Here is a 27,350-nt window from a genome sequence, read left to right on the forward strand (position 1 = left end):
TGCGTGGGAGGCAGTCCACACTCTCCATACCGCGCGGGAAGCCTCCCCCCCTTTCTCTCTCTATATCTGTATCTCTCTCCTGCTGCCTCCGCGCTTATCATTAAATCGTAAATAATTTACGTACTTCTTCATTGTTTTGCAGTATTTTTTTCATATAAATATATGAGATTGGGTGTTTCATGTGAATGATAGTCAAACATAAATAAATTAACATTATTTTCGTGAATCCAAGAAATCCACTGGGGTGGCTGCAGTCTCACAGTCCCTATTGACGAGCCGCCACTGCATATAATAATAACAATACACTGATATAACTACAAGTACTATAACAGTGTTTGGGCAGTGATAGAAGGAGAAAGAATGAAAAGCATAAGAAAAAAGCAGATAAAAGACTGGTTGACAAAGTGAGAAAAGCTTGATTAGTTAACATTGTTTGCCAGGTCCAAAAACATGCCTGTGTTGCTACAAGTACGTTTTCAGATGCACATTTCTTCATATGTAACTCTCTTCACTTAATCTGATGCAGATTGTAAAACATTATCCCTAACAATTGCTATATCCATGTTTCATGAATACAGATGGGAAATACTACTTTTTTTGTTTTAGGTGCTGCCTAGTGTCAGTAGGCTTTCTTGGGGGTCTCTTGGATGACCCCAGACCATTAGTGGCACAGGCAAATCTTATTTACAGTGGCAGCCATGGTATGACTCTTACATGGCCCAAGCTGCCCCCGGTGCTCCTCTTGAAGGAAGTCGCTGAAGTTGAGGTTGATTGGAAAGCTGTGCAACATGTGGGTAATCTTCCAGCATTCAGTGATAATTGAAAAGTGTCAACGTGCAGCAGTGGGACTCACAGCTAGGTCCTTGGCCTTGCTACGCCCACACGCTGACCACTGTCACTGCCCCCCACTACTACTAATGTATAGTTTATATGATGTATTTGGGTAGGCGGTGGCTGAGTGGCTAACGTGCGGGCCCTGCATTCACCGCGCCATGGACAATGTCGGTTCGAATCCCCATGCTACCATCTGGGATTTTTCAGTCACTGCTGAGTGACCTAAGACTACCTACATGCTGTCCAGAAGACCACCCACCAACCCGGACTCTGGAAGAAACCGTCCAAGTGTATCAAGAATGAGTTCCAGGGGGCAGCATGAGCCAAGCATAAATGGCGCCACTATTAAAATTGCCTGCGCCATGACGGGCTTGGGCTGACCACCAGGCCCCTGAAGAAAGCCTACCGGTGCTACAGGCAGTGGTAAAAAAAAAAAAAAATAAATAAATAAAATAAATAAATAAAATAATAATAATTGAGCCTACTTGCTTTGTTACAAAGCTCATGCTTTCATCTGAGTCCTTTGAGTATAGTCTGGTGGACAGCCATCTTCACGTGGTGAGTCAACTGTGTCCCCTGACCCTCGCCGAGACCCTCTCACTATTTGGATGGGGACATGTTAACATGATGAAGAAAATAATCACACACCACATTGATTAGACCAAGGTTAGAGTATGCAGCAGTTGTTTGGTCACACACAAGAAAAAGGACATAAGGAAATTCAAAAGGATCCAAAGGAATGCAACAAAGATGGTACCAGAACTACAAACTTGTCATACGAGACTAGAGTGGAGGAACTGGGCTTACCACCACTCAAAGAAAAAAGAGAAAGAGGAGAACTGATAGTGTTGTACAGGAATACAAGTGGAATGAAGTGTTGGATAGAAATGGTTTAATCGAGACAGAAGGGGGAGACAACTAAGAGGACACAGCAAGAAACTGAGAAAGGGAACTTGTTTGAAAGACAAAAAAAAGTTCAGTTTTCCATACAGGAGTGTGGATACATGGAATGGACTAAACAATGACATTCAGTCCAAAGCTGGATGTTGCACCGACGTGCGCAACGGCATCACTTGCAACCTTGACTCTTGAATTTTCCACCATCTAGCTAAGACTTCATTGTCACTCTACTACTAAGTACATCTGTGCTGTGTATCTCTCACCTAACTCTACTAACTAACCAATTAGCTTAACATCGGTTATAGGGAAGATGCTGGAGTCCATAATAGCCAGGAACATTCGGGAGCATTTAGAGAAACATAGCTTAATTCACGACTCGCAGCATGGGTTCACAAAAGGTAGGTCATGCCTCACCAATCTCTTGTCCTTCTACAATAAAGTATTTGAGGCGGTTGACAGAGATGAAAATTATGATGTAATCTATCTTGATTTTAGTAAAGCGTTTGACAAAGTTCCTCACCAACGACTGTTGCTTAAATTACAGGCTCACGGAGTAGAGGGTAAAGTTTTGAACTGGGTCAAGGCGTGGCTTAGCAATAGGAAGCAAAGAGTGCAAATCAATGGTAAAAGATCTGACTGGGGACTGGGTTCGGTATTAGGTTCACTTTTGTTTATTATTTATATCAATGACTTAGACACAGGAATTAGTAGTGATGTTAGTAAATTTGCAGATGATACGAAGATCGGTAGAGTAATTGAGTCGGATCAGGACGCTAGTATTCTCCAAGGTGAACTCAACAGATTATATGACTGGGCGGATAAATGGCAGATGGAGTTCAATGTAGGGAAGTGCAGTATTCTGAGTGTAGGTAGAACAACCCTCACATAACTATTGCTTAAATGACACTCTCATAAGGAGGTCTGGGAGGATTTAGGGGTCTTAGTGAGCTCTGATCTCCGTCCAAGGGCACAATGCATTCAAGCTAGAAATCGAGCTAATAGGGTACTGGGATTTATTTCAAGGGCGTAAGCAACAGAAGCCCAGTCTTCCTCAAACTATATTTAGCATTAGTTAGACCTCATCTTGACTATGCGGTTCAGTTCTGGTCACCCTACTATAGAATGGATATCAAAATGTTAGAATCGGTGCAGAGGAGGATGACTAAGATGATTCAGGGGTTGAGAAACTTGCCATAGGAAAGACTCAAACAGTTAAACTTGCATTCTCTAGAAAGGTGGAGACATGATCGAGGTTTATAAATGGATGAAGGGCTTTAATAAGGGAGACATTCATAAGGTTTTGTTGGTAAGAGAACCGGGTAGGACACGAAGTAACGGGTTTAAACTGGATAAATTCAGATTCAACAGGGACATAGGCAAAAATTGGTTTACTAACAGGGTGGTGGATGAGTGGAATAGGCTTAGCAGTCATGTGGTGAGTGCCAATACAATTGTCACATTCAAAAATAGACTAGATAAATTCATGGACAGCGATAATAGGTGGGGTTAGATACACGGGAGCTTAGGGTCAAAGGAGCTGCCTCGTACAGGCCTACCGGCCTCTTGCAGACTCCTGCGTTCTTATGTTCTTATGTTCTTATGTTCTTATGATTACTTGAACTCTAAAGTGGAGCACATCTTGACCCACTCTCCCTTCGCTGAAATCTCCATCTTGGGAGATTTCAATGTTCACCACCAGCTTTGGCTTTCATCCTCTTTCACTGACCAGCCTGGTGAACAAGCCTACAACTTTGCTCTCCTCAACGATCTAGAGCAGTTGGTTCAGCACCCTACACATATTCCCGACCATCTTGGAGACACACCCAACATACTAGACCTCTTCCTTACCTCTAATCCTTCTGCTTACTCTGTCAAACTGTTTTCTCTGTTGGGCTCCTCTGATCACAACCTTATTTCTGTATCCTGTCCTATCACACCTGTACACCCTCTGAAACCATCGAAGAGGCGATGCTTCTGGCATTTTGCTTCAGCTTGGTGGGACGACCTGAGGATGTACTTTTCCGATTTCCCGTGGAATGATTACTGCTTCCAGGAGAGAGACCCCTCTGTGTGTGCCCAGCACGTCACAGAGGTGATTGTCTCTGGAATGGAGGCATACATTCCATGTACTTTCTCTACTCCTCATGCTAAAAAGCCTTGGTTTAATCACGCTTGTTCTTGTGCTGTGACAGATAAAGAAGCAGCTCACAAAAGGTACCAGAGCCTTCACACTCCTGCTGAACATGATCTTTACATTACTGCCCAGAATCGTGCCAAATCTATTCTTCGACTTACCAAAAGCTCTTTCATCCATAGCAAATGTCAACACCTTGCTTTTTCTAATTCTTCCCGTGACTTCTGGCATCTAGCCAAAAATATCTCCTCCAATTTCACTTCTTCATCTTTCCCTCCTCTCCTTAACCCTGACGGCAGCACTGCTGTCACATCTATCTCTAAGGCTGAACTATTACCTCAAACTTTCTGTAAGAACTCCACCTTGGACGATTCTGGGCATATTCCTCCTACTCATCCCCCCTCTGACTCCATTATTCCTGTTATTAAGATTCTTCCTAATGATGTTTTTTACGCCCTCTCTGGCCTCAACCCTCAGTAGGCTTATGGACCTGATGGAGTGCCTCCTATTGTCTTTAAAAACTGTGCTTCCATGCTGACACCCTGCCTGGTCAAACTCTTCCGCCTCTGCCTATCAACATCTACCTTTCCTTCCTGCTGGAAGTATGCCTTTGTACAGCCTGTGCCTAAGAAGGGTGACCGTTCCAATCCCTCAAACTACCACCCTATAGCTTTACTTTCCTGTCTATCTAAAGCTTTTGAATTAATCCTTAACCGGAAGATTCAAAAACACCTTTCCACTTCTAACCTTCTATCTGATCGCCAGTATGGGTTCTGCAAGGGGCGTTCTACTGGCGATCTTCTTGCTCTCTTAACTGACTCTTGGTCATCCTCTCTTAGCCGTTTCAGTGAAACTTTCTCTGTTGCGCTAGACATATCGAAAGCCTTCTATAGAGTCTGGCACAAGCTTTGCTTTCTAAACTGCCCTCATATGGATTCTATCCTTCTCTCTGTTCTTTTATCTCCAATTTCCCTTCCAGATGTTCTATCTCTGTGGTGGTAGACAGTCACTGTTCTTCCCCTAAACCTATCAACAGTGGCGTTCCGAAGGGCTCTGTCCTATCACCCACTCTCTTCCTGTTATTCATTAATGATCTTCTTTCCATAACAAACTGTCCTATCCATTCATATGCTGATGACTCCACTCTGCATTATTCAACTTCTTTCAATAGAAGACCCTCTCAACAGGAAGTACACGACTCCAGACTGAAGGCTGCAGAACGCTTAACCTCAGACCTTGCTATCATTTCTGATTGAGGCAGAATGAACTTTGTGTCCTTCAATGCCTCAAAAACCCGATTTCTCCACCTATCAACTTGACACAATCTTCCAAACACCTATCCCCTATTCTTCGACAACACTCAGCTGTCACCCTCTTCAACACTAAACATCCTCGGTCTATCCTTAACTCAAAATCTTAACTGGAAACTTCACATCTCCTCTCTCACTAAATTAGCTTCCTTGAGGTTGGGCGTTCCGTATCGTCTCCGCCAGTTCTTCTCTCCTGCACAGTTGCTATCCATATACAGGGGCCTTGTCCGCCCCCGTATGGAGTATGCATCTCACGTGTGGGGGGGGGGCTCCACACACACAGCTCTCTTGGACAGAGTAGTCTAAGGCTCTTTGTCTCATCAACTCCCCTCCTCTTACTGATAGTCTTTTACCTCTTTCTATCTTATTGATATTTCCACGCTGACTGCTCTTCTGAACTTGCTAACTGCATGCCTCCCCCCTCCCACGGCCCCACCACATGCAACTTTCTACTCAAGCTCATCCCATTACTGTCCAAATCCCTTACACATGAGTTAACCAGCATCTTCACTCTTTCATCCCTCACGCAAGTAAACTCTGCAACAATCTTCCTTCATCTGTATTTCCTCCTGCCTAGAACTTGAACTCTTTCAAGAGGAGAGTATCAGGACTCCTCTCCTCCCGAAATTGACCTATTTTTCGGCAACTTCTCTGAACGCTTTTTATAGGAGCAGTGAGTAGCGGGCTTTTTTTTCATTATTGTTTCCATTTTTTTTCCTTGAGCTGTTTCCTTTGATGTAAAAAGAAAGAAAAATTGTTGAAGCAGGCAGTGTCCATAAAATAAAGGAAAAGTTGGACAAATATAGATTGGGAGACAGGACTGACTGAGCTTGAGCTCAGGCCCTGTTTACTACAAACAGGTAAATAACACAGGCCATGCTACCCATCACTTTGAGGGACAGTTGCTTCTTTTCATATACTTGGGATATTTTCTTCTGTTAGGGCCAGTGCATTTCTGACGAGCTCCAGATCCTCACATAAGTGTTTGGTTGTTTCTGCTCAGTTTTAATCGACATACATCGTGCTATTCTAAATAAGCAAAGTAAAAGAAAATTACAATGTTTTTACCCTGCATTATTCCTAATTTGCATAATATAAATATCCATAAATCAAGCATTCCTTGTTCTCAGCACAAAACTACTGACCTTCTTTGCCAAGTTCCACGGGTCCCTGGTAACTCCTCTGCTGGTCAGGTCCTGCTTGAGGGTGTGGACGAGGCGTGTCACATGTGGTGAAGAAGTCCTGAACTGTGCCTTCACCCCAGCCAGGTGGCTGTAGAGTGACTGTACAGCTCCTGAAAGTCCTGTCCGATTCCTTTGATTCCAGCGGTGGTATTCACTGGAAAGTGAATAATTAATAGACACTCCCATATTTAAGGTGTGAACTATTATATGAATATTACTTTTCTAAAGAGTAACTACTACTACTACTACTACCACTATTACTTATACAACTACTACTACTACTACTACTACTACTACTACTGTGGTGTCCCAAGTTTTACACTTAACCCCTTCTTTGCCGAGCGCCGCCGCGTATGTAAACAATGCATTCCCCTGACATACACTTCCTGCGGTGCGAGGGGTTGTGTATATTTTATTGTAGTGACCTAACTATTCGCCCCTTACAATCTTTTTGTATTTTTCTCAACACACAAACCCCACGTGGTGATACTATTAACAAAAAAAAAGGCAAAGGCAAAATAACTATGTATATATGTTTTCATGTGTTATGCTAATGTACTATTGCACAGGTAATTATTATACAACAATTCCGGGTTGCACATCAACAAAATCCTCTTCCACACTAGGCAAAACACTTGGGCGAGCATTAACAAATGGATCTGACAGCAGCTGGAAACGTGTGGAAGCCTGTGACGGGGATGGCGAACGAGAACCACTTGGTGAGAGCATAGCCTCACTATCCACCCCTTCTGCCTCCCCGTCATCACTCGTGTCAGCAGCGTCAAGGTCACTCCCAGGGTCGTAATCAGTGTCACTGACGTCTACACTGATATATCAGACAATGTCTCATCATCGTCTGACATTTCTAAATCAGCGTCATGAGGAATGAAATAGTCTGCATGGTAAGACTCTGCAGGTGATGTCATGATGGAGAGGATAATATCCTGGGCTCTTCCTCTCACAGACAACCAAAGGCAACTGACGCCTCAAGGTGTGTAATTATTGCCATATGTCTTCAAAGATTTTTATGCTTTATATTTGAAGTAATAATAAAGAATAATGATTGGTGTAAAAGAGGTTACGTCATAAATAGGGAGCAAGCCATTGGCGGTACAGGTAACTCTCAATTTATGCGAGTTTGGTTTATGTGTTTTTGAAATAACGCGGGGTCCAAAATCCAAATCAATGTTTAATTTACACTTTTTTTTCACTTATACGTGATATTTTATGGAGTGGCCACCAGATGTCTTACACAACTGGACTCATACGGCCACACAGCTGAGCTCAGTTCTTCCCGCACGCCACTTGAACAGCAATACAGTACCCACGCTGCCACACTACTCAACAACAACAACAACAACACCCTCGCTGCTGTGCTACCACAAGGGGAAGGGCAGCCAGAGGAGGAACCACGAGAGAGAGAGGAGTCAGAGTGATACAGTAGGGAATAAAGGTACAAACCTACCTCTTGTGTGATTTACATTGTTTTTGATTTACGCCACCTCTTCAAGGACACAATACTCATGTATATCAAGAGTTACCTGTAGTGTTATGACGTATCATGACATCACACATTGCTCACTGCTTTGTTGGCAATACACAGAGGAGTTGCCATCACCAAGACCACAGAAACAGAGTTACCGGCTTCCCCTGAGGCCCAGATTCTACCATTCATTACGTGGTGTATGAGCGTACATCACCAGCAGTTCCGGTGTGGCGTGGCTGTTTTCATGTGATGTATGCTCGTACATCAAAACACACATTCGGTAAAGAAGGGGTTAAGGGGAAAGTTTGCCTATATTTGTAAATTGGCTGAGGTTATTGATTAGCATGTATGTTACATATAATATTGCCTTCATTATTATACAACAATTCCTGGATGCACATCAACAAAATCCTCTTCCACACTTCCACACTAGTTTCAAGTAAATAGTACCAATATGTTTTCAGATATATTAATTTTTTCATTTTTTCTAAATTTTCAAAATCTATCTACTCCATCATTTTTAAATATTTTGTTTCGCCACTTGCACACAAAATACTTCATAAATATCCTAACAAATTGTGTAAATTTTTCTTAAAATCCTATGAATTTAGTCATAAAATTTTCTTTTTATTATAATTTGAAATCTACAGTACCAACTCCAGTTTCATGCTATCCGAGTTTCGCGGTTAGTCCTAAATTCTTACCTTCCCGACTTTCGCGCATTATCACCCCGAGTTTCACGCTGCTTTGACACGTACGGGTCACGTCTACTTATCATCGGCGTCACACACGCTACCTTAAAAGGTAGTATCACACTGGACATTTTCCTCCGAACATTGTGGTTATGAGAGAGAGAGAGAGAGAGAGAGAGAGAGAGAGAGACTTATTAACATGTTAACCGCGTTTGAACTTCCTTCCGCCGCCTCCTCCCTGTCGCGTTTAGTTCACCTCGGCGCAGCCTCAATACCACATGAGCCCCTGACTCGACAGCAGGTGTGTAACTTCACTCGGTTAGAAGCCCCTCTCGTGAAAGGTGAGATAGAGAGGATGAAAACAAGGAGAAAGGAGAAGGGTGTGGGGAGGGAGGGTCAGAAAGGAGAGTCAGGTCAGGGCTTTGGTCAGGACATGACCTGACTCAGGTCAGGTCATGTCCATACCTATCACACACACACAGAAGGTGAAATGAGAAGGATGTGGGGAGGATGGGGCAGAAAGGAGAGTTAGATCAGGGCTTTGGTCAGGACATGACCTGACTCAGGTCAGGTCATGTCCTGACTTGTTTCACACACACACACACACACCTCTTCGTGGTACAACTGGTAGAGTGCTGCGCTACCATACTTCACGGTCTGACAGGGTGGCGGTTCGAGCTCGCTCAGGCCGGATTCTTTCAGTTGACAAGGAGAGGTTACTATCCCCCCTTTAGCAAGGGGGATGGGGTGTGTGGTGTGTGAGGTCCCGACAGTACCCAGAGATCGACTAAATGAGCACTTGCTCTATCGGGAGGGTACCTGCTGGCGACTACAAGTCCAACTCGCGATCAGGCAGCGATGAATTACACACACACACACACACACACACACACACACACACACACAGTGGATAGAGCGTCTGGCTTACAACCAGAAGGACCGGGGTTCGATTCCCCAGCCGGGTGAAGATAAGTTGGGTTTATCTTCTTTCACGTGTAGCCCCTGTTCACCTAGCAGTGAGTAGGTACGCGACGTCAGGCAAGGAGTTCTGACCTCGTTGTCGCGCTGTGTTGTGTGTGAGTGGTCTCAGTCCAACCCAAAGATCGGTACTACGAGCTCTGTGCTCTTCCGTTGGGGAACGGCCGCCTGTCTCGAGAGAGACCCGCAGCAGACCAAGAGGTGAATTACATGGATTAGACGGCGAGAAAGGGAGGGAGGGATCGAGGAACAGCAAGCTGTAACTTGTTGAAGAGGTGCCTCTCTCTCTCTCTCTCTCTCTCTCTCTCTCTCTCTCTCTCTCTCTCTCTCTCTCTCTCTCCTTCCGTTGACCAGTTTTCCCATGACACTTCCTTACAATTAAAATCCCCCGTTATCAGAATCTTGTCCTTCTCCTCCAGCAATCTCCTTAGGCAATCCAATGTGTCTTCCAGCTTCTTGTACAATTCTTCTGTCCATGAATTGGTTTTTGGAGGGACATACACCACTACGGTATTTCTGCATCCTCCCCTTTGCAGTCTTATTCCCACACTCAAGACCTCCGCTTCCCCTTCGCCATAGGTGACACCCTCCACTGTCCATTCTTTTTTCAACAATAGCATCACTCCTCCTCCTTGTTTATTTTCTCTATTTCTCATCCATACATTATATTTACCATCCCCTAATTTAAATGCATCGATACTACCAGTCAATTTGGTTTCCGTAATCCCCGTAACATCTGGTTTTTCCTTGCTCAGGTAATCTCCTATTTCTAACATTGACGACATTAACCCGTTCACATTAGTGTATGCCACCTTCAAGCTGTCACCTCTTCCCTGATGTACCACTTCCTTAGGTCCATGTCTATCACTCTCCAGAAAAACTTTTTATCCTCTTCTGACCTTGCTTCATTCTTTTCAATGGCTTGATTCTTCAGTTCTCTTATTGTGTTCCTTTCCTCCACACTTCTGTCCTTTCTTACCCAGACTTTTTTGTAGGTCTCTGTTCTTGCTAACTTCCATGACTTTCCTACCATTTCTTCGGCAGCCACTTGAGACCCAAATCTAATTTTAACTGGTCGTTGGTCGTGTGTGTGTGTGTGTGTGTGTGTGTGTGTGTCATGACGTGACCTGACTCTCCCTTCTGCTCCTCACCCCCCCACACCTTTCTAATTTCCCCTTATGTGTGTGATGCACACCCGGAAAAGTTGTCGGTTGCCCAAGCTGCCGCCAACGCGGTGGGAAGAAAAAGGCCCAGTGTGACACCAGCTTATGGACAACCGACAACTCGCTCCTGGGTGGGCATATGGGCATTGCCAGTAGCCACAACGGTCAGAGGAAAATGGCCATTGTGGCACCGCCTAAAGGCAGCGAGGCCGCTGATTGGGTGAGCGCCGGCGATGACGTCATCGGACTCCCAGCGAATCACAAGCGTGTTTTCAGAGCTCAGCCAATCGTAAGGCTTCATCTGTGGCTTTAAAATGACCAGTTCTCTCTTCGTGCTTTCTTCCTTTTTCCAAGGTACATATTTTGAGATAACAAGGGAGTAAAGGAGGAAAAAAGTGAGCTCCGGGGGGCAGCATGAGCCAATGATAATGGTGCCACTATAAACAGTTGCCTGCGCCATGACGGGCTCAGGGCCGACCACCAGGCCCAGGTGGATAGTCTACTGGTGCCATAGCCCACATGTAAAAAAAATTAAAAAAAATAAATAAATAATAATAATAATAATAATAATAATAATAATAATAATAATAATAATAATAATAATAATAATAATAATAATCCACGGGTCGGAACAGATAAGAACTTTTTCAGTGTTTTCAATACCTTGAGTTTCGCGATCCTCGAGTTTAGCGCTATACCTTCGGAACAAAGCGAGTGCAAAACTCGAGAAGGTACTGTAGAATGTTTTTGTGCTGGACAGAAAAAGTATGTCAAAAAATTTTTTTTATACAATTTGTTCTATGTTAACTCAAGTTTTGACCTCTAAGTTTTTATCAGCGTCACAGACACTGATCAACAGATTGTCCATCTTTTTAGTGTTGTTGTTGTTCTCTTCAAGTTGTTTTCCTGGCTTACCCATGCATTGTAGACATGACATTGTATAACATTTGTAAGCCCTGATGAACCATACAACATGGCGTTATAAACAAAGTCAGCTGTTTTTATTCTTTATTTTTTTTTATGTCTTTGCCTGTGGCACCGGTAGGCCTTCATAGCAGGGCCTGATGGTTGGCCCCAGCCCGTTGTGGTGCAGGCAAGTGTTTATAGTGGTGCCATCTTTACTTTTCAGCATTTTCCATTTTAGACCCCTAGTTGCATAATGTAAATTGTTGGGGGTGTGTTGGAGGGTCATGCCACACTGATCTAGCACAGTTTTTGTGCTATTAATACTTGTTATGGCAATCGGACAAAGCATAAATGAGGAAATGCATTTTATGTTGTTGTGACCTTTACTTTGAGAAAACATAGATTACAGATATTTTTCCATTTTCATGTCATAGCGTACTCAAATTATTTTTCAGTAATTATACATGAATAATGATCAGGCACCTGGTCCCCCCTCATAAAGGTATTATTCACTCAAGGGCGAGGGTATCATGATGCGCCACATCACTCATGCTGCCAAGTTTGATCATATTTAGAACTCTCCTGGTTTGTACTCCTTGCTGGGACTCTACTTTTTCCTTCCTTTTTTGCTTGAATGGTGTACTGATTCTCCTCTCTTCTTTCTCAAGTATCTGAAATTTCCATTCACCCAGCACCAGTTAATCCAAACAGTTGCTGTATATTAGGGGTTTAACTGTATAGTTTAAAGCAGATGAAAATGAAAGAGCAAAAAAGTCAGCTTCCAAAAGGTTCTAATCTGTATTTATTCCTTATTATATAACATCTGCCCCCAAACTACCAGTTTCAGAATTAGTGACATTTTTTCAGTGACTCAATATTGCTATACACAGGGCCCCCCCGTACATAAAAATATATATTCAAGCTCTTCTGTATCATGTTCAGCTCTTTAACGCTTACATTATGGCGATCGTATATATGAGTGCGCTACCACACGGGGGATCATATATATAATCATCACACTCTACACTCCCAACATTTCAAATATACCGCCAGTTCTTGACTCAGAAGAATGGTGGAGGCATCTGGCATCCGTACACACTCTCATTCATCTCCAGTGCACGGCCTACCAAAGGCCACAGATCATCTTCCACTTTTGTCCAGAATACATCTGTCATGTCTCGGGACGCGTCAAGCAGTTCCTCTGCTCCGGGCGGAAGTAGAGCGCGGGCAAATCAAAGTGAGAGTGTCTCTGATGACTGATATGGTAGTGACGTTGACAGAGGATGGGGTAAGTAGAGAGAGAGAGAGAGAGAGAGAGAGAGAGAGAGAGAGAGAGAGAGAGAGAGAGAGAGAGAGAGTGTGTGTGTGTGTGTGTGTGTGGGGTGCTTCCACGCGACGTGTCACGGCCACGAGAAAATGCACAATATTTTCGGCTGTCATAACTTTTTTTATTATTATTAGGAGAGAAGTTTTATTACACCACCATATATACTACATGAATATACAATTATTGCAAAGAAGAAAGACACCATTTCCACCTCTTTTAAATGTCTAAATTTTCCCCGTGCACAGCATCCAGAGAAATATATCACCACCCATACTCTAAGGGTTAACCCAGTAGCAGCGACGGGCCATACATGTGGCTTTACCGTGTACCAGTGACAGGCCAAATTCTTGCCATGACATAAACCCCCCAAAATGTACATATATGCATTTGATCACAAATGCATATATACATAAAATATAATGGTTTGTGCGCGTGACGATTTTTTCTCATTAACTCGCTTAGAGGGGTCTTTGAGAAACATGATCACCGCAGCTTCACTGACTGACTCAGGAACAACCCTTCTTCATCTATACTTCTTCCATTCATTGACATGGATTCTTTGAAGAGGAGAGTATTAAGGCAACTCTCATATTGAATTTGCTCTTTTTGGGGGAGGAGGCTTCTTAAAAGAATCTGTCTCCTTTTGCAAAGAGTAGCATTTTTCAAAATCTTGTTTTGTCCATGGTCAATCTATATTGCAGAAAAGAAAAAGGAACTGCTTCTCAATAAAGAGTTACGTTTTGTATAATTACCCTCTATATTTGCTTTCATCAACATCACACCATTGTCTCACTCCTACACTCATCAAAAATCCATTGCTCACTATGCCACCAACTCATACACATACTCCTTTGGAGAGGCAGTGACTGAGTGGTCAGGCGGGAGTAGTGTCCAGGAGAACATGAGCTCAAGCCCTGCTCACTACTACATGCTGACAATTTTCAGTCATCACCTAATGGCCAAGACTATCCACATGCTGTCATGATGACCACCTATCTACCCAGACTCTAGAGAAAAAAAAAAATAATCATGTGTAGCTCCAGGGGCCAAACATGAATGGTGCCATTATAAAAACAAAAACACTTGCCTGTGCCTGCACCACTAATGGGCTGGGACCGACCATCACTCTAACTATAGTCGGTTCAGCCAAGTCTGAAGTGAGCATTATCGTGCACTGGCAACCTTCTGTCACATGGCGTGTCTGATTTCGTGGATACTGTGTGCTGGCCTGTGCGTAGTAAACAGTCGTCAGTGTCAATAGTATGCAGGCAACAGTAACAAATACCGTCAATTATAGTCGATTATGAGTTAAAAAATATTAGTAATGTCGCAAACAGCTGTTTTGTAATTTACAAGATCGCTGATTATGATTATTAACCCAAGAAAAGCGATCCCAGGGTTGGAGAGAGCCATTGTCAGGCGACTGGTTGACCCAAAAATTGAGTCTCAGAATTGGAAAAACAGTACCTCAGCGCCTTTGGAATATTAGAGCGCATAGGACAGTGAAAACCAAAACGTTCTAAGCCTATTTGTATGGCTGTGGCAGCAGTCAATAAATGGGATTTAGCCGAGTGCTGGCAACTCCTGGGACGTGCGAGGGGGACTAAGTGCGACGAGGCAAGACGAGGGACGTGAGCGTAAATGACATGTAGCACATACACATATTTGTAACCACTAATATACACCTCATCTATATCTTAATTTTTTTAGTTTATCAATAATTTATAAATAAGACGTGCTACGAGACGAGGCAAGACGATCAACGTGAGCGAAATGAATGACATGGGGCTGTAAAGGGGAAGAGGGAGGTCAGTACTCTGGCTCTTTATCTCTGTTCTATAGGGTTGCCGGTGAGCAGGGTGAGGCAGAGGAATGGAAGATGGATGGATTTAGAATGGAAAGAGGGAGAAGGAAGAAAAGGGGAGAGTCACAAGGAGTTACAAGGGGTGGGATGGGGGGGGGGAGAGAGAGAGAGAGAGAGAGAGAGAGAGAGAGAGAGAGAGAGAGAGAGAGAGAGAGAATCTTGGTGGTGGAGGTGAGGGGTAGGGTTCATCTGTTTAAATAGTAAAGGTTGCCGATTACTATTTTCCCAACCACTTCTGATGTGAGGAAAGGAGACTGGGAGGGAGGATGGAGAGGAGGTGAGGGGGAGGCCAGGGGGGGGCCAGGGAGGGTAGAGGCCAGCCGGGGGGATGGAGAGGGGTGAGGGGAGGCTAGCGGCATACATGCGTCTTCATGAATAAAAATAACGTTTATTCATCAATGTATGCACGCTTTGTTGTCCTGTACGTAGTAATAGGCTTGACTCATTTCATACAAATATACACAGGGAGTTGATGGCTTTTTTTTTCTTGTCAGCTGTGTATATGACAGAATGTATGCTATAAATTATGGATTGACCTCTAGTGCGAGTCTCTGTGGTCAGGTCGGTAAGGTGACAGACTCGTGTTTGACAGAAGCTGTGACTGAAAAAGGTTGAGCGTTCTAATCCTGGGGGCGGTGGCGGCGGTGGTGCTTGTGGTGGCGGCGGCGGCGGCGATGGTGGTGGTGGCAGCAGCGGCGGCGGTGGTGGTGGCAGTGGCAGCAGTGGAGGTAGTGGTGCTGGTGGTGCTGGTATTAGCAGAAAGATCAAGGACCCATCTTGCCCTTCGCTGCCTTTGTCTGGGTGGTGGTGAGGCTCCCCACTCCTCATCACTACTGCTGAGGGTGGTCGAGGACTGCCTAGAGACGGCGAGTCCTTTGGGCCCTGCCTGAAGGTCGGGCAGGGTTGGCAGAAGGAGCGGAAGTACTGTGTCCTCTCTGGCTGGGGTCCATGGTGTTGCTGAAGCTGCCCAGGAGGGTAGGGTGAGGGGGTCTGCTGCTGGGGGTGGGGGGATTGTGGGTAGCCCTACTGAGTGTTGCCATATATTACATGATCCAGTCCAATTTTCAGCCATCTAGACCTACTGGTGCGGTTTCCGTACGCATTAAAAAATCGCGCTCAATTGAGGCTTGTCGCCTCTCCTTGGGCAAGCCTCAATTGAGGTCTGTCGCCGTACTCGGGTTAAACAGCCTTGGCACTGTCCGGCACCAAGAAAATCAGCAGGCTTTATATTAACCCTTAAACTGCGGAGGACTGAATGCTGATATTTTTCCTTCGTTTTTTTTTTTTTTTTTTTTTACAACAAAGGAAGCAGCTCAAGGGAAAAAAAAAAAAAAAACAAAAAAAAAAAGCCCGCTACTCGCTGCTCCCAAAAAAGAATCAAATGAGGTGGCCGTAAGAAAGATCAATTTCGGGAGGAGAGGTGTCCTGATACCCTCCCCTTGAAAGAGTTCAAGTCGTAGGCAGGAGGAAATACAGATGAAGGAAGATTGTTCCAGAGTTTACCAGCGTGAGGGATGAAAGAGTGAAGATGCTGGTTAACTCTTGCATAAGGGGTTTGGACAGTATAGGGATGAGCATGAGTAGAAAGTCGTGTGCAGTGGGGCCGCGGGAGGCATGCAGTTAGCAAGTTCAGAAGAGCAGTCAGCGTGGAAATATCGATAGAAGATAGAAAGAGATGCAACATCGCGGTGGAATTTAAGAGGTAGAAGACTATCAGTAGGAGGAGAGGAGAGCTGATGAGACAAAGAGCCTTAGACTCCACTCTGTCCAGAAGAGCTGTGTGAGTGGAGCCCCCCCCCCACACGTGAGATGCATACTCCATACGAGGGCGGACAAGGCCCCTGTATATGGATAGCAACTGTGCGGGGGAGAAGAACTGGCGGAGACAATACAGAACGCCCAACCTCGAGGAAGCTGATTTAGCGAGAGAGGAGATATAAAGTTTCCAGTTGAAATTTTGAGTTAAGGATAGACCAAGGATGTTTAGTGTTGAAGACGGTGACAGCTGAGTGTTGTCGAAGAATAGGGGATAGGTGTTTGGAAGATTGTGTCAAGTTGATAGGTGGAGAAATTGAGTTTTTGAGGCATTGAAGGACACAAGGTTCCTTCTGCCCCAATCAGAAATGATAGCAACTTCTGAGGTTAAGCGTTCTGCAGCCTCCAGTCTGGAGTCGTGTACTTCCTGTTGAGAGGGTCTTCTATTGAAAGAGGTTGAATAATGCAGAGTGGAGTCGTCGGCGTATGAGTGGACAGGAAAGTTTGTTATGGAAAGAAGATCATTGATGAATAACAGGAAGAGAGTGGGTGATAGGACAGAGCCCTGTGGAACGCCACTGTTGACAGGTTTAGGGGAAGAGCAGTGACCGTCTACCACTGCAGATAGTTAATATTAACATTATAATAAAAAGCAAAAATATAAATCTAATAGTATGTCATCAATGAGAAAAATGTAATTTGATGTATTACAGCAGTTCAGAGTGGTACATGAATAATTAGAGCAAATAATAGGCCCTAAAAATTCACGCGCTTTCCAAAGTGCAGGAAAAATGTGACATGTCGGGTAGAATGAGGGCTCCGGGTGGGAGTGGTGGACAGCTGCCCGCGCGGTTTTGTCTCCGAGGGTGTGAGAACCACCATTGTTTGTTTGCTTCCTTCCCCCCCCCCCCCCCTCTCTCTCTCTCTCTCTCTCTCTCTCTGCATTTGTTTTTTCTTTTCTTTTTCTCAATGTGTTCTTCCTCCCTCCCTCTCTCCCTCCCTTCTCTCTTTGTTTGCATTCGCATTATTTGCATGTAATTTACCGATACAGTATACAAAACCACGCTGATCAAACGTGACAAAAGATAAATAAAAGTCAATATCAAATGGTGGCATTTTATTTAGCATAACAGCTCTGGGAAGGTGGGCCGCCAGTATGTGGAGATGATGTCCACATCCGTCTGCACCACCACGTCCCTCACATCCCTTGGCTGGGCCTTGACTGTCGGGGCTAAGGTTGAAGTGACAGGAGTGGTGGTGCTGGACGAGTCCTGTAAGCGGAAGATAAGAAGATTAGGAGTGTGACACACACACACACACACACACATTGTAACAAGTTACCTTACCAATAAATCATAACCCCGGGCAAGGGTGGGAGCCGGCAGGGTTGGCAAGGTGGGGGTTAGTAAGGGTAGTGAGGCCATTGCGCATTGCGTCCACTGAGGTGGTGAGCTACCCACAGATAATACCCTTTTATTGCCACCCTGCGATAAAGAGAAACATTCAACAAAATACAGAAGGTTTTACACACACACACACACACACACACACAAAAAAAAAAAAAAAAAAGGAGAATTGAGAGGGAAAATGAAGTGCTGGATGGAAAGCTACTTAAGAGGAAGAGAGATGAGAACCGTGGTTAAGGACACTAGATCGGAATGGAGAGCGGTGGAAAGTGGAGTGCCCCAGGGGTCGGTTTTAGCACCAGTACTCTTCCTAGTCTATATTAATGATATGCCAGAGGGAATAAACAGCTACATGAGCCTGTTTGCAGATGATGCTAAACTGCAAAGACAGATAAGAAACAGTGAAGACTGCAAGGAGCTGCAAGAAGACCTCAACGAGATTTGGAAATGGAGTCAGAAATGGGAGATGAAATTCAATGTGAAGAAATGTCATGTTATGGAAATGGGAAAAAGTGTAGAAAGACCAAAATGGACATATAAAATGGGAGATGGTGAAATATTAAAGAAAGTAAATGAAGAGAGAGACCTGGGAGTAATAATGCAAGATTATATGCAACCAGAAAGTCATATAAATTGGATCTTCGGTGATACATATAACATGGTGAGAAATATAGGTATAGCATTCCACTACATGGACAAAGAAATGATGAAAAAATTAATAACTACTATGATCAGACCTAAACTAGAATACGCAGAAACAGTGTGGTCTCCACATATGAAGAAACACATAGTAAAACTAGAAAGAATACAGAGGATGGCAACAAAAATGGTTCCAGAACTGGAGGGACTGACATATGAAGAGAGACTAAAGGAAATGGACTTGCCAACACTAGAACAAAGAAGAGAAAGAGGAGACCTAATACAAATATATAGGCTATTGAGTAAAATGGAAGAAGTAGATAACGAGAAATTGCTACTAAGAGAGGAACCTTCCAGCAGGAATACTAGAGGACATAGTAAAAAGTTGAGGAAGGGAAGATGCTCAAGAGACATAAAGAAATATAGCTTCCCTCAAAGAAATATAGAGGTTTGGAACAGACTAAGTGAAGAAATAGTATTGGCGAAGAGTGTGCAGAGCTTCAAGGAAAAGTTGGATAATTATAAATACGGAGACGGGACCACACGAGTGTAAGCCCAGGCCTTGTAAAATTACAACTAGGTAAACTAGGTAAATACACACACACACACATCTGGATATGAAAGTGAGGCAGTGGTTCATGGTGACGAGAGGAAGGAGAGAAAAAATCTAACAGAAAAGGAGGAAGGATGGAAAGAGTCTTATACGAATATTAATGGAATAGTGTCATTGCGGATAAAGTTTAATGACTATTTGAGAGACAGAGAGCCTGATATTGTGGGGCTGACGGAAACCAAGTTGTGTGACTCAGTTGAGGTGGTGGGGATTGGAGAAGGTGCATACACTATATGGAGGAGAGACAGAAAGAGAAAACAGGGAGGAGGTGTGATGTTGATGGTAAGGAAAGGCATTAGGGTGGAGGAGGTGATTGAGGGTGAAGGCTTGGCAGAGGTACTGAAGGTGAAAACTGTGGGTGCTGAAGGAAGAAGGAGGCAGTATGTAGTAGGGTATGTGCCACCAAGAACCAATGCATGGAAGGCCCGAGAATATGAACAAATGATACAAGACACAGTGAGTTGCCTGGATGGAGTGTTAAGAGAGAGTGAGAGAATAATTTTGATGGGTGATTTTAATTGCAAGGAGGTGGAATGGGAGGATTGGCAGACGCAGGGAACAGAAGAGTCGTGGGGAGGAAGACTCCTGCGACAGGCAATGGAACATGTGCTGACGCAATGGATTAAGGAACATACTAGATTCAGGAAAGAAGGAGAGGCATCAAGATTAAACCTGGTTTTTAGCAAGGAACCGGAAGTAATAGAAAATATTAAAATAGATTGCCCAATAGCAAAGAGTGACCATGCAATTGTGGAATTTGAAGTAAAAGAAAAGAGAAGGATTGACCGAAAAGAGGATCACAAAATAGGGAGAAGAAACTACTCTAAGGCAGACTTTGTTAATATGAGAACTTTTTTGAAAATGCAAATTGGAGTGGGCTGTACAAAGCCAGGAGTACACAAGACAAGTGGGAGGAGTTTTTAAAGCTGTACAAAGAAGCTGAGAATAGATATGTCCCAAAGGTAACCAAAAAAGATGCTGGTAAAAAGGAGTGGTTTAACAAAAGATGCGAGGCAGCTAGAAAAAGAAAGGAGGAAGCCTGGAAGGGATGGAGGAGACGAAGAAGAATCAACGTGTGGAGCAATTTCAAACAAGCAAGGAATGAATATACAAAGATTAGAAGAGAAGAAAAACGGAAATATGAAAAAGATATAATAGACAAGTGCAAAGACCAACCTAAATTATTTTATAGACATGTGAACGGCAAATTAAAGAATAGAGAAACACTTGATAAACTGAAAATGGATGGAACTACATATGAAGACCCAGCAGAGATGGCAGAAGTGATGAACAACAGTTTTCATAGAGTTTTTACAAAGGAAGACGAATTTGTACAACCACCGGGCCAGGAAAGAGGAAGGGTTATGCAGGAGATACAGTTAACGGTGCAGGAGGTCAAGGAAAGCTTGAACAAGCTGGATGTAAGAAAGGCGACAGGGCCGGATGGAGTATCAGGGTGGATCCTGAAAGAATGTAGTGAGCAACTTGCAGAGAAACTGCACTCCATAATGAGCGCCTCCCTGAGGGAAGGAAGGGTACCACAAGATTGGAAGGCAGCAAACATAGTACCAATTTTTAAGGGAAGAAAGAGAGAGGACCCATTAAATTACAGACCGGTGTCACTCACTAGTGTGGTTGCGAAGATATGTGAGAGGCTGGTTAAAAACAGGTGGTCAGATTTTTTAGAAAGTGAGAGAATTATCTCGGATTGCCAGTTTGGATTCAGGAGAGGGAGATCTTGTGTCACCAACTTGTTATGTTACTGCTCAAGGGTGACAGATTTAATACAAGAGAGAGAAGGCTGGGGGGATGGAGTGTACCTGGATTTGAAAAAGGCATTTGACAAAGTACCGCACAGAAGACTAATTTGGAAAATTAAAAATAGGGGTGGAGTGGGTGATGGACTTATTAAGTGGCTGGAGGACTTCCTAACTAACAGGGAAATGAGGACAATAATCAGGGACAGGGTTTCCAACTGGTGCCCAGTGATGAGTGGGGTCCCACAAGGTTCAGTGCTGGTGCCAATAATGTTTGCTGTTTATATAAATGATATGGTGGACGGAGTGACCAGCTATGTGAGTTTGTTTGCAGATGATGCAAAGCTATTGAGACAAGTCTAAGATGTGAAGGACTGTGAGGCATTGCAGAGGGACCTGGACAAAATATGGGAGTGGAGTGGTACATGGCAGATGGAGTTCAACCTTGGGAAATGTAAAAAAATAGAGTTTGGTAGGAGTGGTAGAAGATGTGAATATGATTATAAGATGGGAAGTGAGATAATATGCAGAGGAATGGAAGAAAAAGATTTGGGAGTGACTATCTCAGAGAACATTTCACCGGACAAACACATCAACAGGATAATGAGACAAGCTATGAATTTGCTGAAGAACATAAGGACGGCATTTGTGTATTTGGACGAAGAGGTGATGAAGAAATTAATAGTTACAATGATAAGGCCAAGGTTGGAGTATGCAGCAGTGGTCTGGTCTCCTCACGAAAAGAAGAACATAAGAAGGCTGGAAAGAGTACAGAGAGCGGCAACTAAGATGGTACCAGAACTTAGGGATCGGACGTATGAGGAGAGACTCAATAGCATGGGGCTCACAACCCTGGAGAGAAGAAGAGAAAGAGGAGACCTGATAGCGGTGTACAGGGTGGTGAGCGGGGTGGAGAATCTGGACAGAGAGGACCTGTGTGTGTGTGGAGCGAGAGAGAAAGAAGAGGACATGGAAAGAAGTTGAGGGCGACCACATGTAGGCGAGATGTGAAAAAGTTTAGCTTCCCAAACAGAAGCATTGAGCTGTGGAATGGACTGGAGGAGGAGGTGGTTTGTGCAAGAAACATTCATGATTTTAAGGAAAAGTTGGATAAGAGAGGATATGGAGACGGGACAGCGCGAGCGTAGCTCTTTTCCTGTATGTCACAACTAGGTAAATACACACAAACACACACACACACACACACACATACAGACACACAGAAGGGGAAATGGAAAGGGTGTGGGGAGGGAGGGGCGGAAGTGAAAATCAGGTTATGTCCTGAGTGAAGCCCTGACCTGAGTCAGGTCATGTCCTAACCAAAGCCCTGACCTGACTCTCCCTCAGGACCTGACCTGACTCTCCCCACTGCCCCTCCTTCCCCACACCTTTCTCCTTTCTTCTTGTTTTCATCCTCTCTATCTCCCTGTTTCCTCCACTCTTTTTCCTCGTTCTCCATTCTTACATCCTCTATCTATATTTTTTTATCACTAACTCTGTCCCTCTCCTCCCGTTCCCCTTCCCTATATTTACCTAGTTGTGACGTAAAGGAAGTGAGCTACGCTCATATTGTCCTTTCTCTGAGTATTCTTCTGGCCCGCTCAACAAACTAATTCCTGCGCGAAGTTCGTACTTACGAAGCAAATGTCGAAAGTCAAAACAAGAATAATAGAATCATTTATTGGGACCGAGTTGTAACAACGAAACATCGTAGGAAGTGTTTATAAGAGTGTAGGAAAGGTCAATAGGAGTGTGGGAAAGGTTTGTAAGCATGTGGGGAGGGTTTATAAAGCCTTAAAATATACACTCGGCCCTCGATTTAACGGATCCCGATTTAAAGGAGTTCGGATTTAACGGACCACAAAATCTCAACGGACAAATATCCAACAATGGACAGAATGTCCATTGCTGGGTAGATGTGTCCGGTGTGACACCGGCTTTAGAAACATCAAAACCCTAAAATAACAATAAACACATAAAATCCTATTAAAATAAATTTTAAAATAATATTATGTATACTACGTATATCAGAAAATCATAAAAAGAAATTGTTCCGAGGTAGTAGGGAGGCTGGGTAGATTTGTCTGGTGTGACACCGGCTTTAGAAACTTCAAAACCGTAAAATAACAATAAACACAAAATTCTATTAAAATAAATTTAAAAATAATATTATGTATATCTACTACTAAGTATATCATAAAATCATAAAAAAAGAAAAATTGTTCCGAGCTTGAAGGGAGGCAGGTATAGAGGCTGGTGTAATATGTGTTAACATGGTGCAATCTACTGCTCCTCGGCACCGGGGGCAGATTCAGAAAGCACTTACATCGATGTAACTCCAAGATACATCCCTCCGCACTTCCACTGGGATTCAGAAAACAGAAAAAGGATGTAGCCGAGGGTGTAACTCGGGTGTAAGTTACGCCAGCCTCAGAGGAGGTGCAACTCTCGCATCCTTTCTTTAATTTTCAATGAAATGCTTTATATATAATGTTTCCCGATTAGGAAATAAGAGTTTATGAGTCAATATAGCAAAATCCTTTCTTAAAAGCAATATGCTACAGCGTGGATGGAATATATGTTGTAGAGTTCACTGTAGCCGTCAGCCGTCAGGTCCACCAACTGCTGAAGAAGAAAAGGAAGACTGGTGTTCTTCTTCTTCTTTTGACCTGTCCCCCTTTGAATTGCTTCTCAGGTCCCTCTTGGTTATTGACTCCAATACTTGAACTCTACACAGATTGCACCATGTTAACACGCCACCCACGCCTCAGTCTGCGCTTGTCTCTCAAGGAATGTACTACATATTGTCTGTTGCTGCTTTGATTCTGGTGTTTGTTTTGTGCCAAGGTGCCTCCCAAACAAGAAAAACGTAAACGTGTGAATCTAACTGTGGTGCAGAAATTTGATTTGATAAAAAAACTAGAACATGCGTAGAGTGTAGCAAGCGTGTGTGATGAGTATGGTGTTAAGAAACAAACAGTTTCCGACATTCGTAAGAGTAAACAGAAGCTGCAGCAGTATGTCGCGATCGAGTTGTTGTGTCGATGCGTCCTCTAGTAAAAGTGGAAAAGTAGCCCCAAGAAAACACATGAAAAAGTGGTAAAGATAATTCTTAACCCTTAGAGTACGGGTGGCGAGATATTTCTCTGGATGGTGTGCACGGGGAAAATTTAGGCATTTAAAAGAGGTGGAAATGGTGTCTTTCTTCTTTGCAATAATTGTATATTCATGTAGTATATATGGTGGTGTAATAAAACTTCTCTCCTAATAGTAATAGAAAAGTTATGACAGCCCAAAATATTGCACATTTTCTTGTGTCGCATGGAAGCACTCTCTCTCTCTCTCTCTCTCTCTCTCTACCTATCTACTTGCCCCTCCCTCCTCTGTCAGTGTCACTACCATATCAGTCATCAGAGACACTCTCACTTTGATTCGCCCGCGCTCTACTTCCGCCCGGAGCAGAGGAACTGCTTGATGTGTCACGAGACATGACATGTATTCCGAACAAAAGTGTAAAATGATCTGTGACCTTCGGTAGGCTACGCGCTGGAGATGAATGAGAGTGTGTACGGATGCCAGATGCCTCCACCATTCTTCTGAGTCAAGAACTGGCGGTATATTTGAAACGTAGGGAGTGTAGAGTGTGATGATTATATATATGATCGCCGTACGGTTGGGGCATGTGGTAGCGCACTTATATATACGATGGCCGTAATCTAAGGGTTAAAGTAATTTTTTTGTATACTGGTATTTATCGTGTGTAAGTATTTTCAAGCAATGGAATTTTTCAAGTGACGGACCACCCTTCCCCCCTTTAATCCGTTAAATCGAGTGCCGAGTGTATATAAATAATAATATAAATATAAGGTCGCTACTTCACAGATTTTCATCGCGGGGGGTTCTGAAACCTAACCCCCGCGATAGACGAGGGATTACTGTATATCCACTCGGCCCTCAATTTAACGGACCCTGATTTAATGAATTTCAAATTTAACGGACCACAAAATCTCAACGGACAAACCTACCCAGCAACGGACATTCTGTCCGTTGCTGGGCAGATTTGTCCGGTGTGACACCGGCTTTAGAAACATCAAAACCCTAAAACAATAACAATATCAAAGAAATTTATATTTTTCATCAAAACTGCTTGCATCACCTCCCTTAAGGAGGTCGAGGAGGGTGAAGCCCCCCTCCCATCAGGTAGGTTAGGTTAAGTTAGGTTTGGTTAAATTTATTTGGCTCGCTGTTTGGGGCGGCGGAAATACGAAGCGCGAGACGGGACACGGCGTGTGTGGTGCAGTTCGTGTTGCGAGAAATACCTCTTTGCAAAAACAAGTCGCGCTGCTGCCCACCACGCATGTGTACGGGGGAATACACAGCAGGAAAACATTAATTTACCTGGTTTTGTTCAATTAGTGTGTCGAGTGTGAGCGGTGAGTGAAATTAATAGACAGTATGCATGTTGAACCTCTCTCTGTGAGTTGTTTTGCGGCTGCAGCAGCGGCGGGTGCAACAGCCATTGAAAAGTCAGTCATTTAATGATTTGTGATAAAACAATTATCACATTATTTCATAACACGCTGAAAACTGAAAAAAAAATGTTTCCGCTGCCCATGTGAGACTAGCACACTTGTAGAATTTTACCCAAACGTGTAAACAATATGCCCCCCCCCCCCGTCGGTATCATTTTACGTTTTTTATTATAACTAATTTTATTGTACACCTGTTTTTATCGTATGTATTTTCAAGCAATGGATTTTTTCAAGCAACGGACCACCCTTCTCCCCTTTTAATCCGTTAAATCGAGGGCAGAGTGTATGTATGTATGTATATATATATATATATATATATATATATATATATATATATATATATATATATATATATATATATATATATATATATATATACACACACACACACACACACACACACACACTACACGTACGAAACTCTCAGGCTCTTCCATCACTCCTGACATGATGACGGCTTCCTATAGGCCAGTGGTTCTTAACCTTTTCAGAGGCGCCGAACCCTAAAGAAAACCTCCGCACAGTAGCCGAACCCCTCAAGAATAAGGGGAAAAAAAACAGACAAGTGGAAAAAAATTGCTTCAAAATTCAAGAGTATATTAATTTTGGATAATACAAAGAATAGATTTCATAAAAATATTAAAGAAAATTTGTTTGAAACCCAATCGCAAAATTGCAATGTCAGACATGTAAGGGAAAGGAAAGAAAGGAAGGCAGTGGAGCAAGTAATTGAAGCAATTCAGGAAGAAGGTCATGAGCTGGTAGGGGAGATCGAAGAGGTATTCAGGCTTGGAAAGTAAGAAGGAGCCCAACGACCAGTTAAAATTAGATTTAGGTCTCAAGCTGCTGCAGAAGAAGTGGTGGGAAAGTCATGGAAATTAGCAAGAACAGAGACCTACAAAAAAGTCTGGGTAAGAAAGGACAGAAGTGTGGAGGAAAGGAACATGATGAGAGAACTGAAGAATCAAGCCATTGAAAAGAATGAAGGAAGGTCAGAAGAGAATAAAAAGTTTTTCTGGAGAGTGATAGACATGGACCTAAGGAAGTGGTACATCAGGGAAGAGGTGACAGCTTGAAGGTGGCATACACTAATGTGAACGGGTTAATATCGTCAATGTTAGAAACAGGAGATTACCTGAGCAAGGAAAAACCAGATGTTACGGGGATTACGGAAACCAAATTGACTGGTAGAATAGATGCATTTAAATTAGGGGATGGTAGATATAATGTATGGATGAGAAATAGAGAAAATAAACAAGGAGGAAGAGTGATGATATTGTTGAAAAAAAGAATGGACAGTGGAGGGTGTCACCTATGGCGAAGGGGAAGCGGAGGTCTTGAGTGTGGGAATAAGACTGCAAAAGGGAGGATGCAGAAATATCGTAGTGGTGTGTGTCCCTCCAAAAACCAATTCATGGACAGAAGAATTGTACAAGAAGAAGCTGGAAGACACATTGGATTGCCTAAGGAGATTGCTGGAGGAGAAGGACAAGATTCTGATAACGGGGGATTTTAATTGTAAGGAAGTGTCATGGGAAAACTGGTCAACGGAAGGAAGTGAAGCTTCATGGGGGAACAAGGTTTTGGAATTGGTTTTAGATAATGTCCTCACACAGTGGGTGGAGGAAAACACAAGATTCAGAGGAGAAGACGAGCCATCTAGATTGGACTTGATAATCACCAGGGAGCCGGATATCATGGAGGAGATGAACTATAAGAGCCCTATAGGGAAGAGCAATCATGTACTTATCGAGTACATATTACGAGAAGGAGGTAAAATAATCAGGAATGAGGACTACAGGAAAGAATGGTTTAACTTTAATAAGGCAAATTTTGAACAACTTGGGAAACATTTTGAGGAAGCACAATG

General features: G+C 43.4%; 1 protein-coding gene across 3 annotated transcripts in view; it reads right to left on the minus strand.

Moving 5' to 3' along the window:
- Positions 1-27,350, minus strand: part of LOC127004767 (glycosaminoglycan xylosylkinase-like) — a 145,269-nt gene that overhangs the window by 84,983 nt on the left and 32,936 nt on the right. For all 3 annotated transcript variants that reach the window (XR_007757982.1, XM_050872875.1, XM_050872874.1), the window contains exon 2: positions 6,324-6,516. Coding sequence is in view for 2 of the 3 variants with exons in the window: in XM_050872875.1 (XP_050728832.1) it covers positions 6,324-6,516 (193 nt within the window). In the remaining variant the exon portion in view is untranslated. The remainder of the gene's footprint in view (positions 1-6,323; positions 6,517-27,350) is intronic.

This window comes from Eriocheir sinensis, chromosome 29, assembly GCF_024679095.1.
Source record: "Eriocheir sinensis breed Jianghai 21 chromosome 29, ASM2467909v1, whole genome shotgun sequence".
NCBI lineage: Eukaryota > Metazoa > Arthropoda > Malacostraca > Decapoda > Varunidae > Eriocheir > Eriocheir sinensis.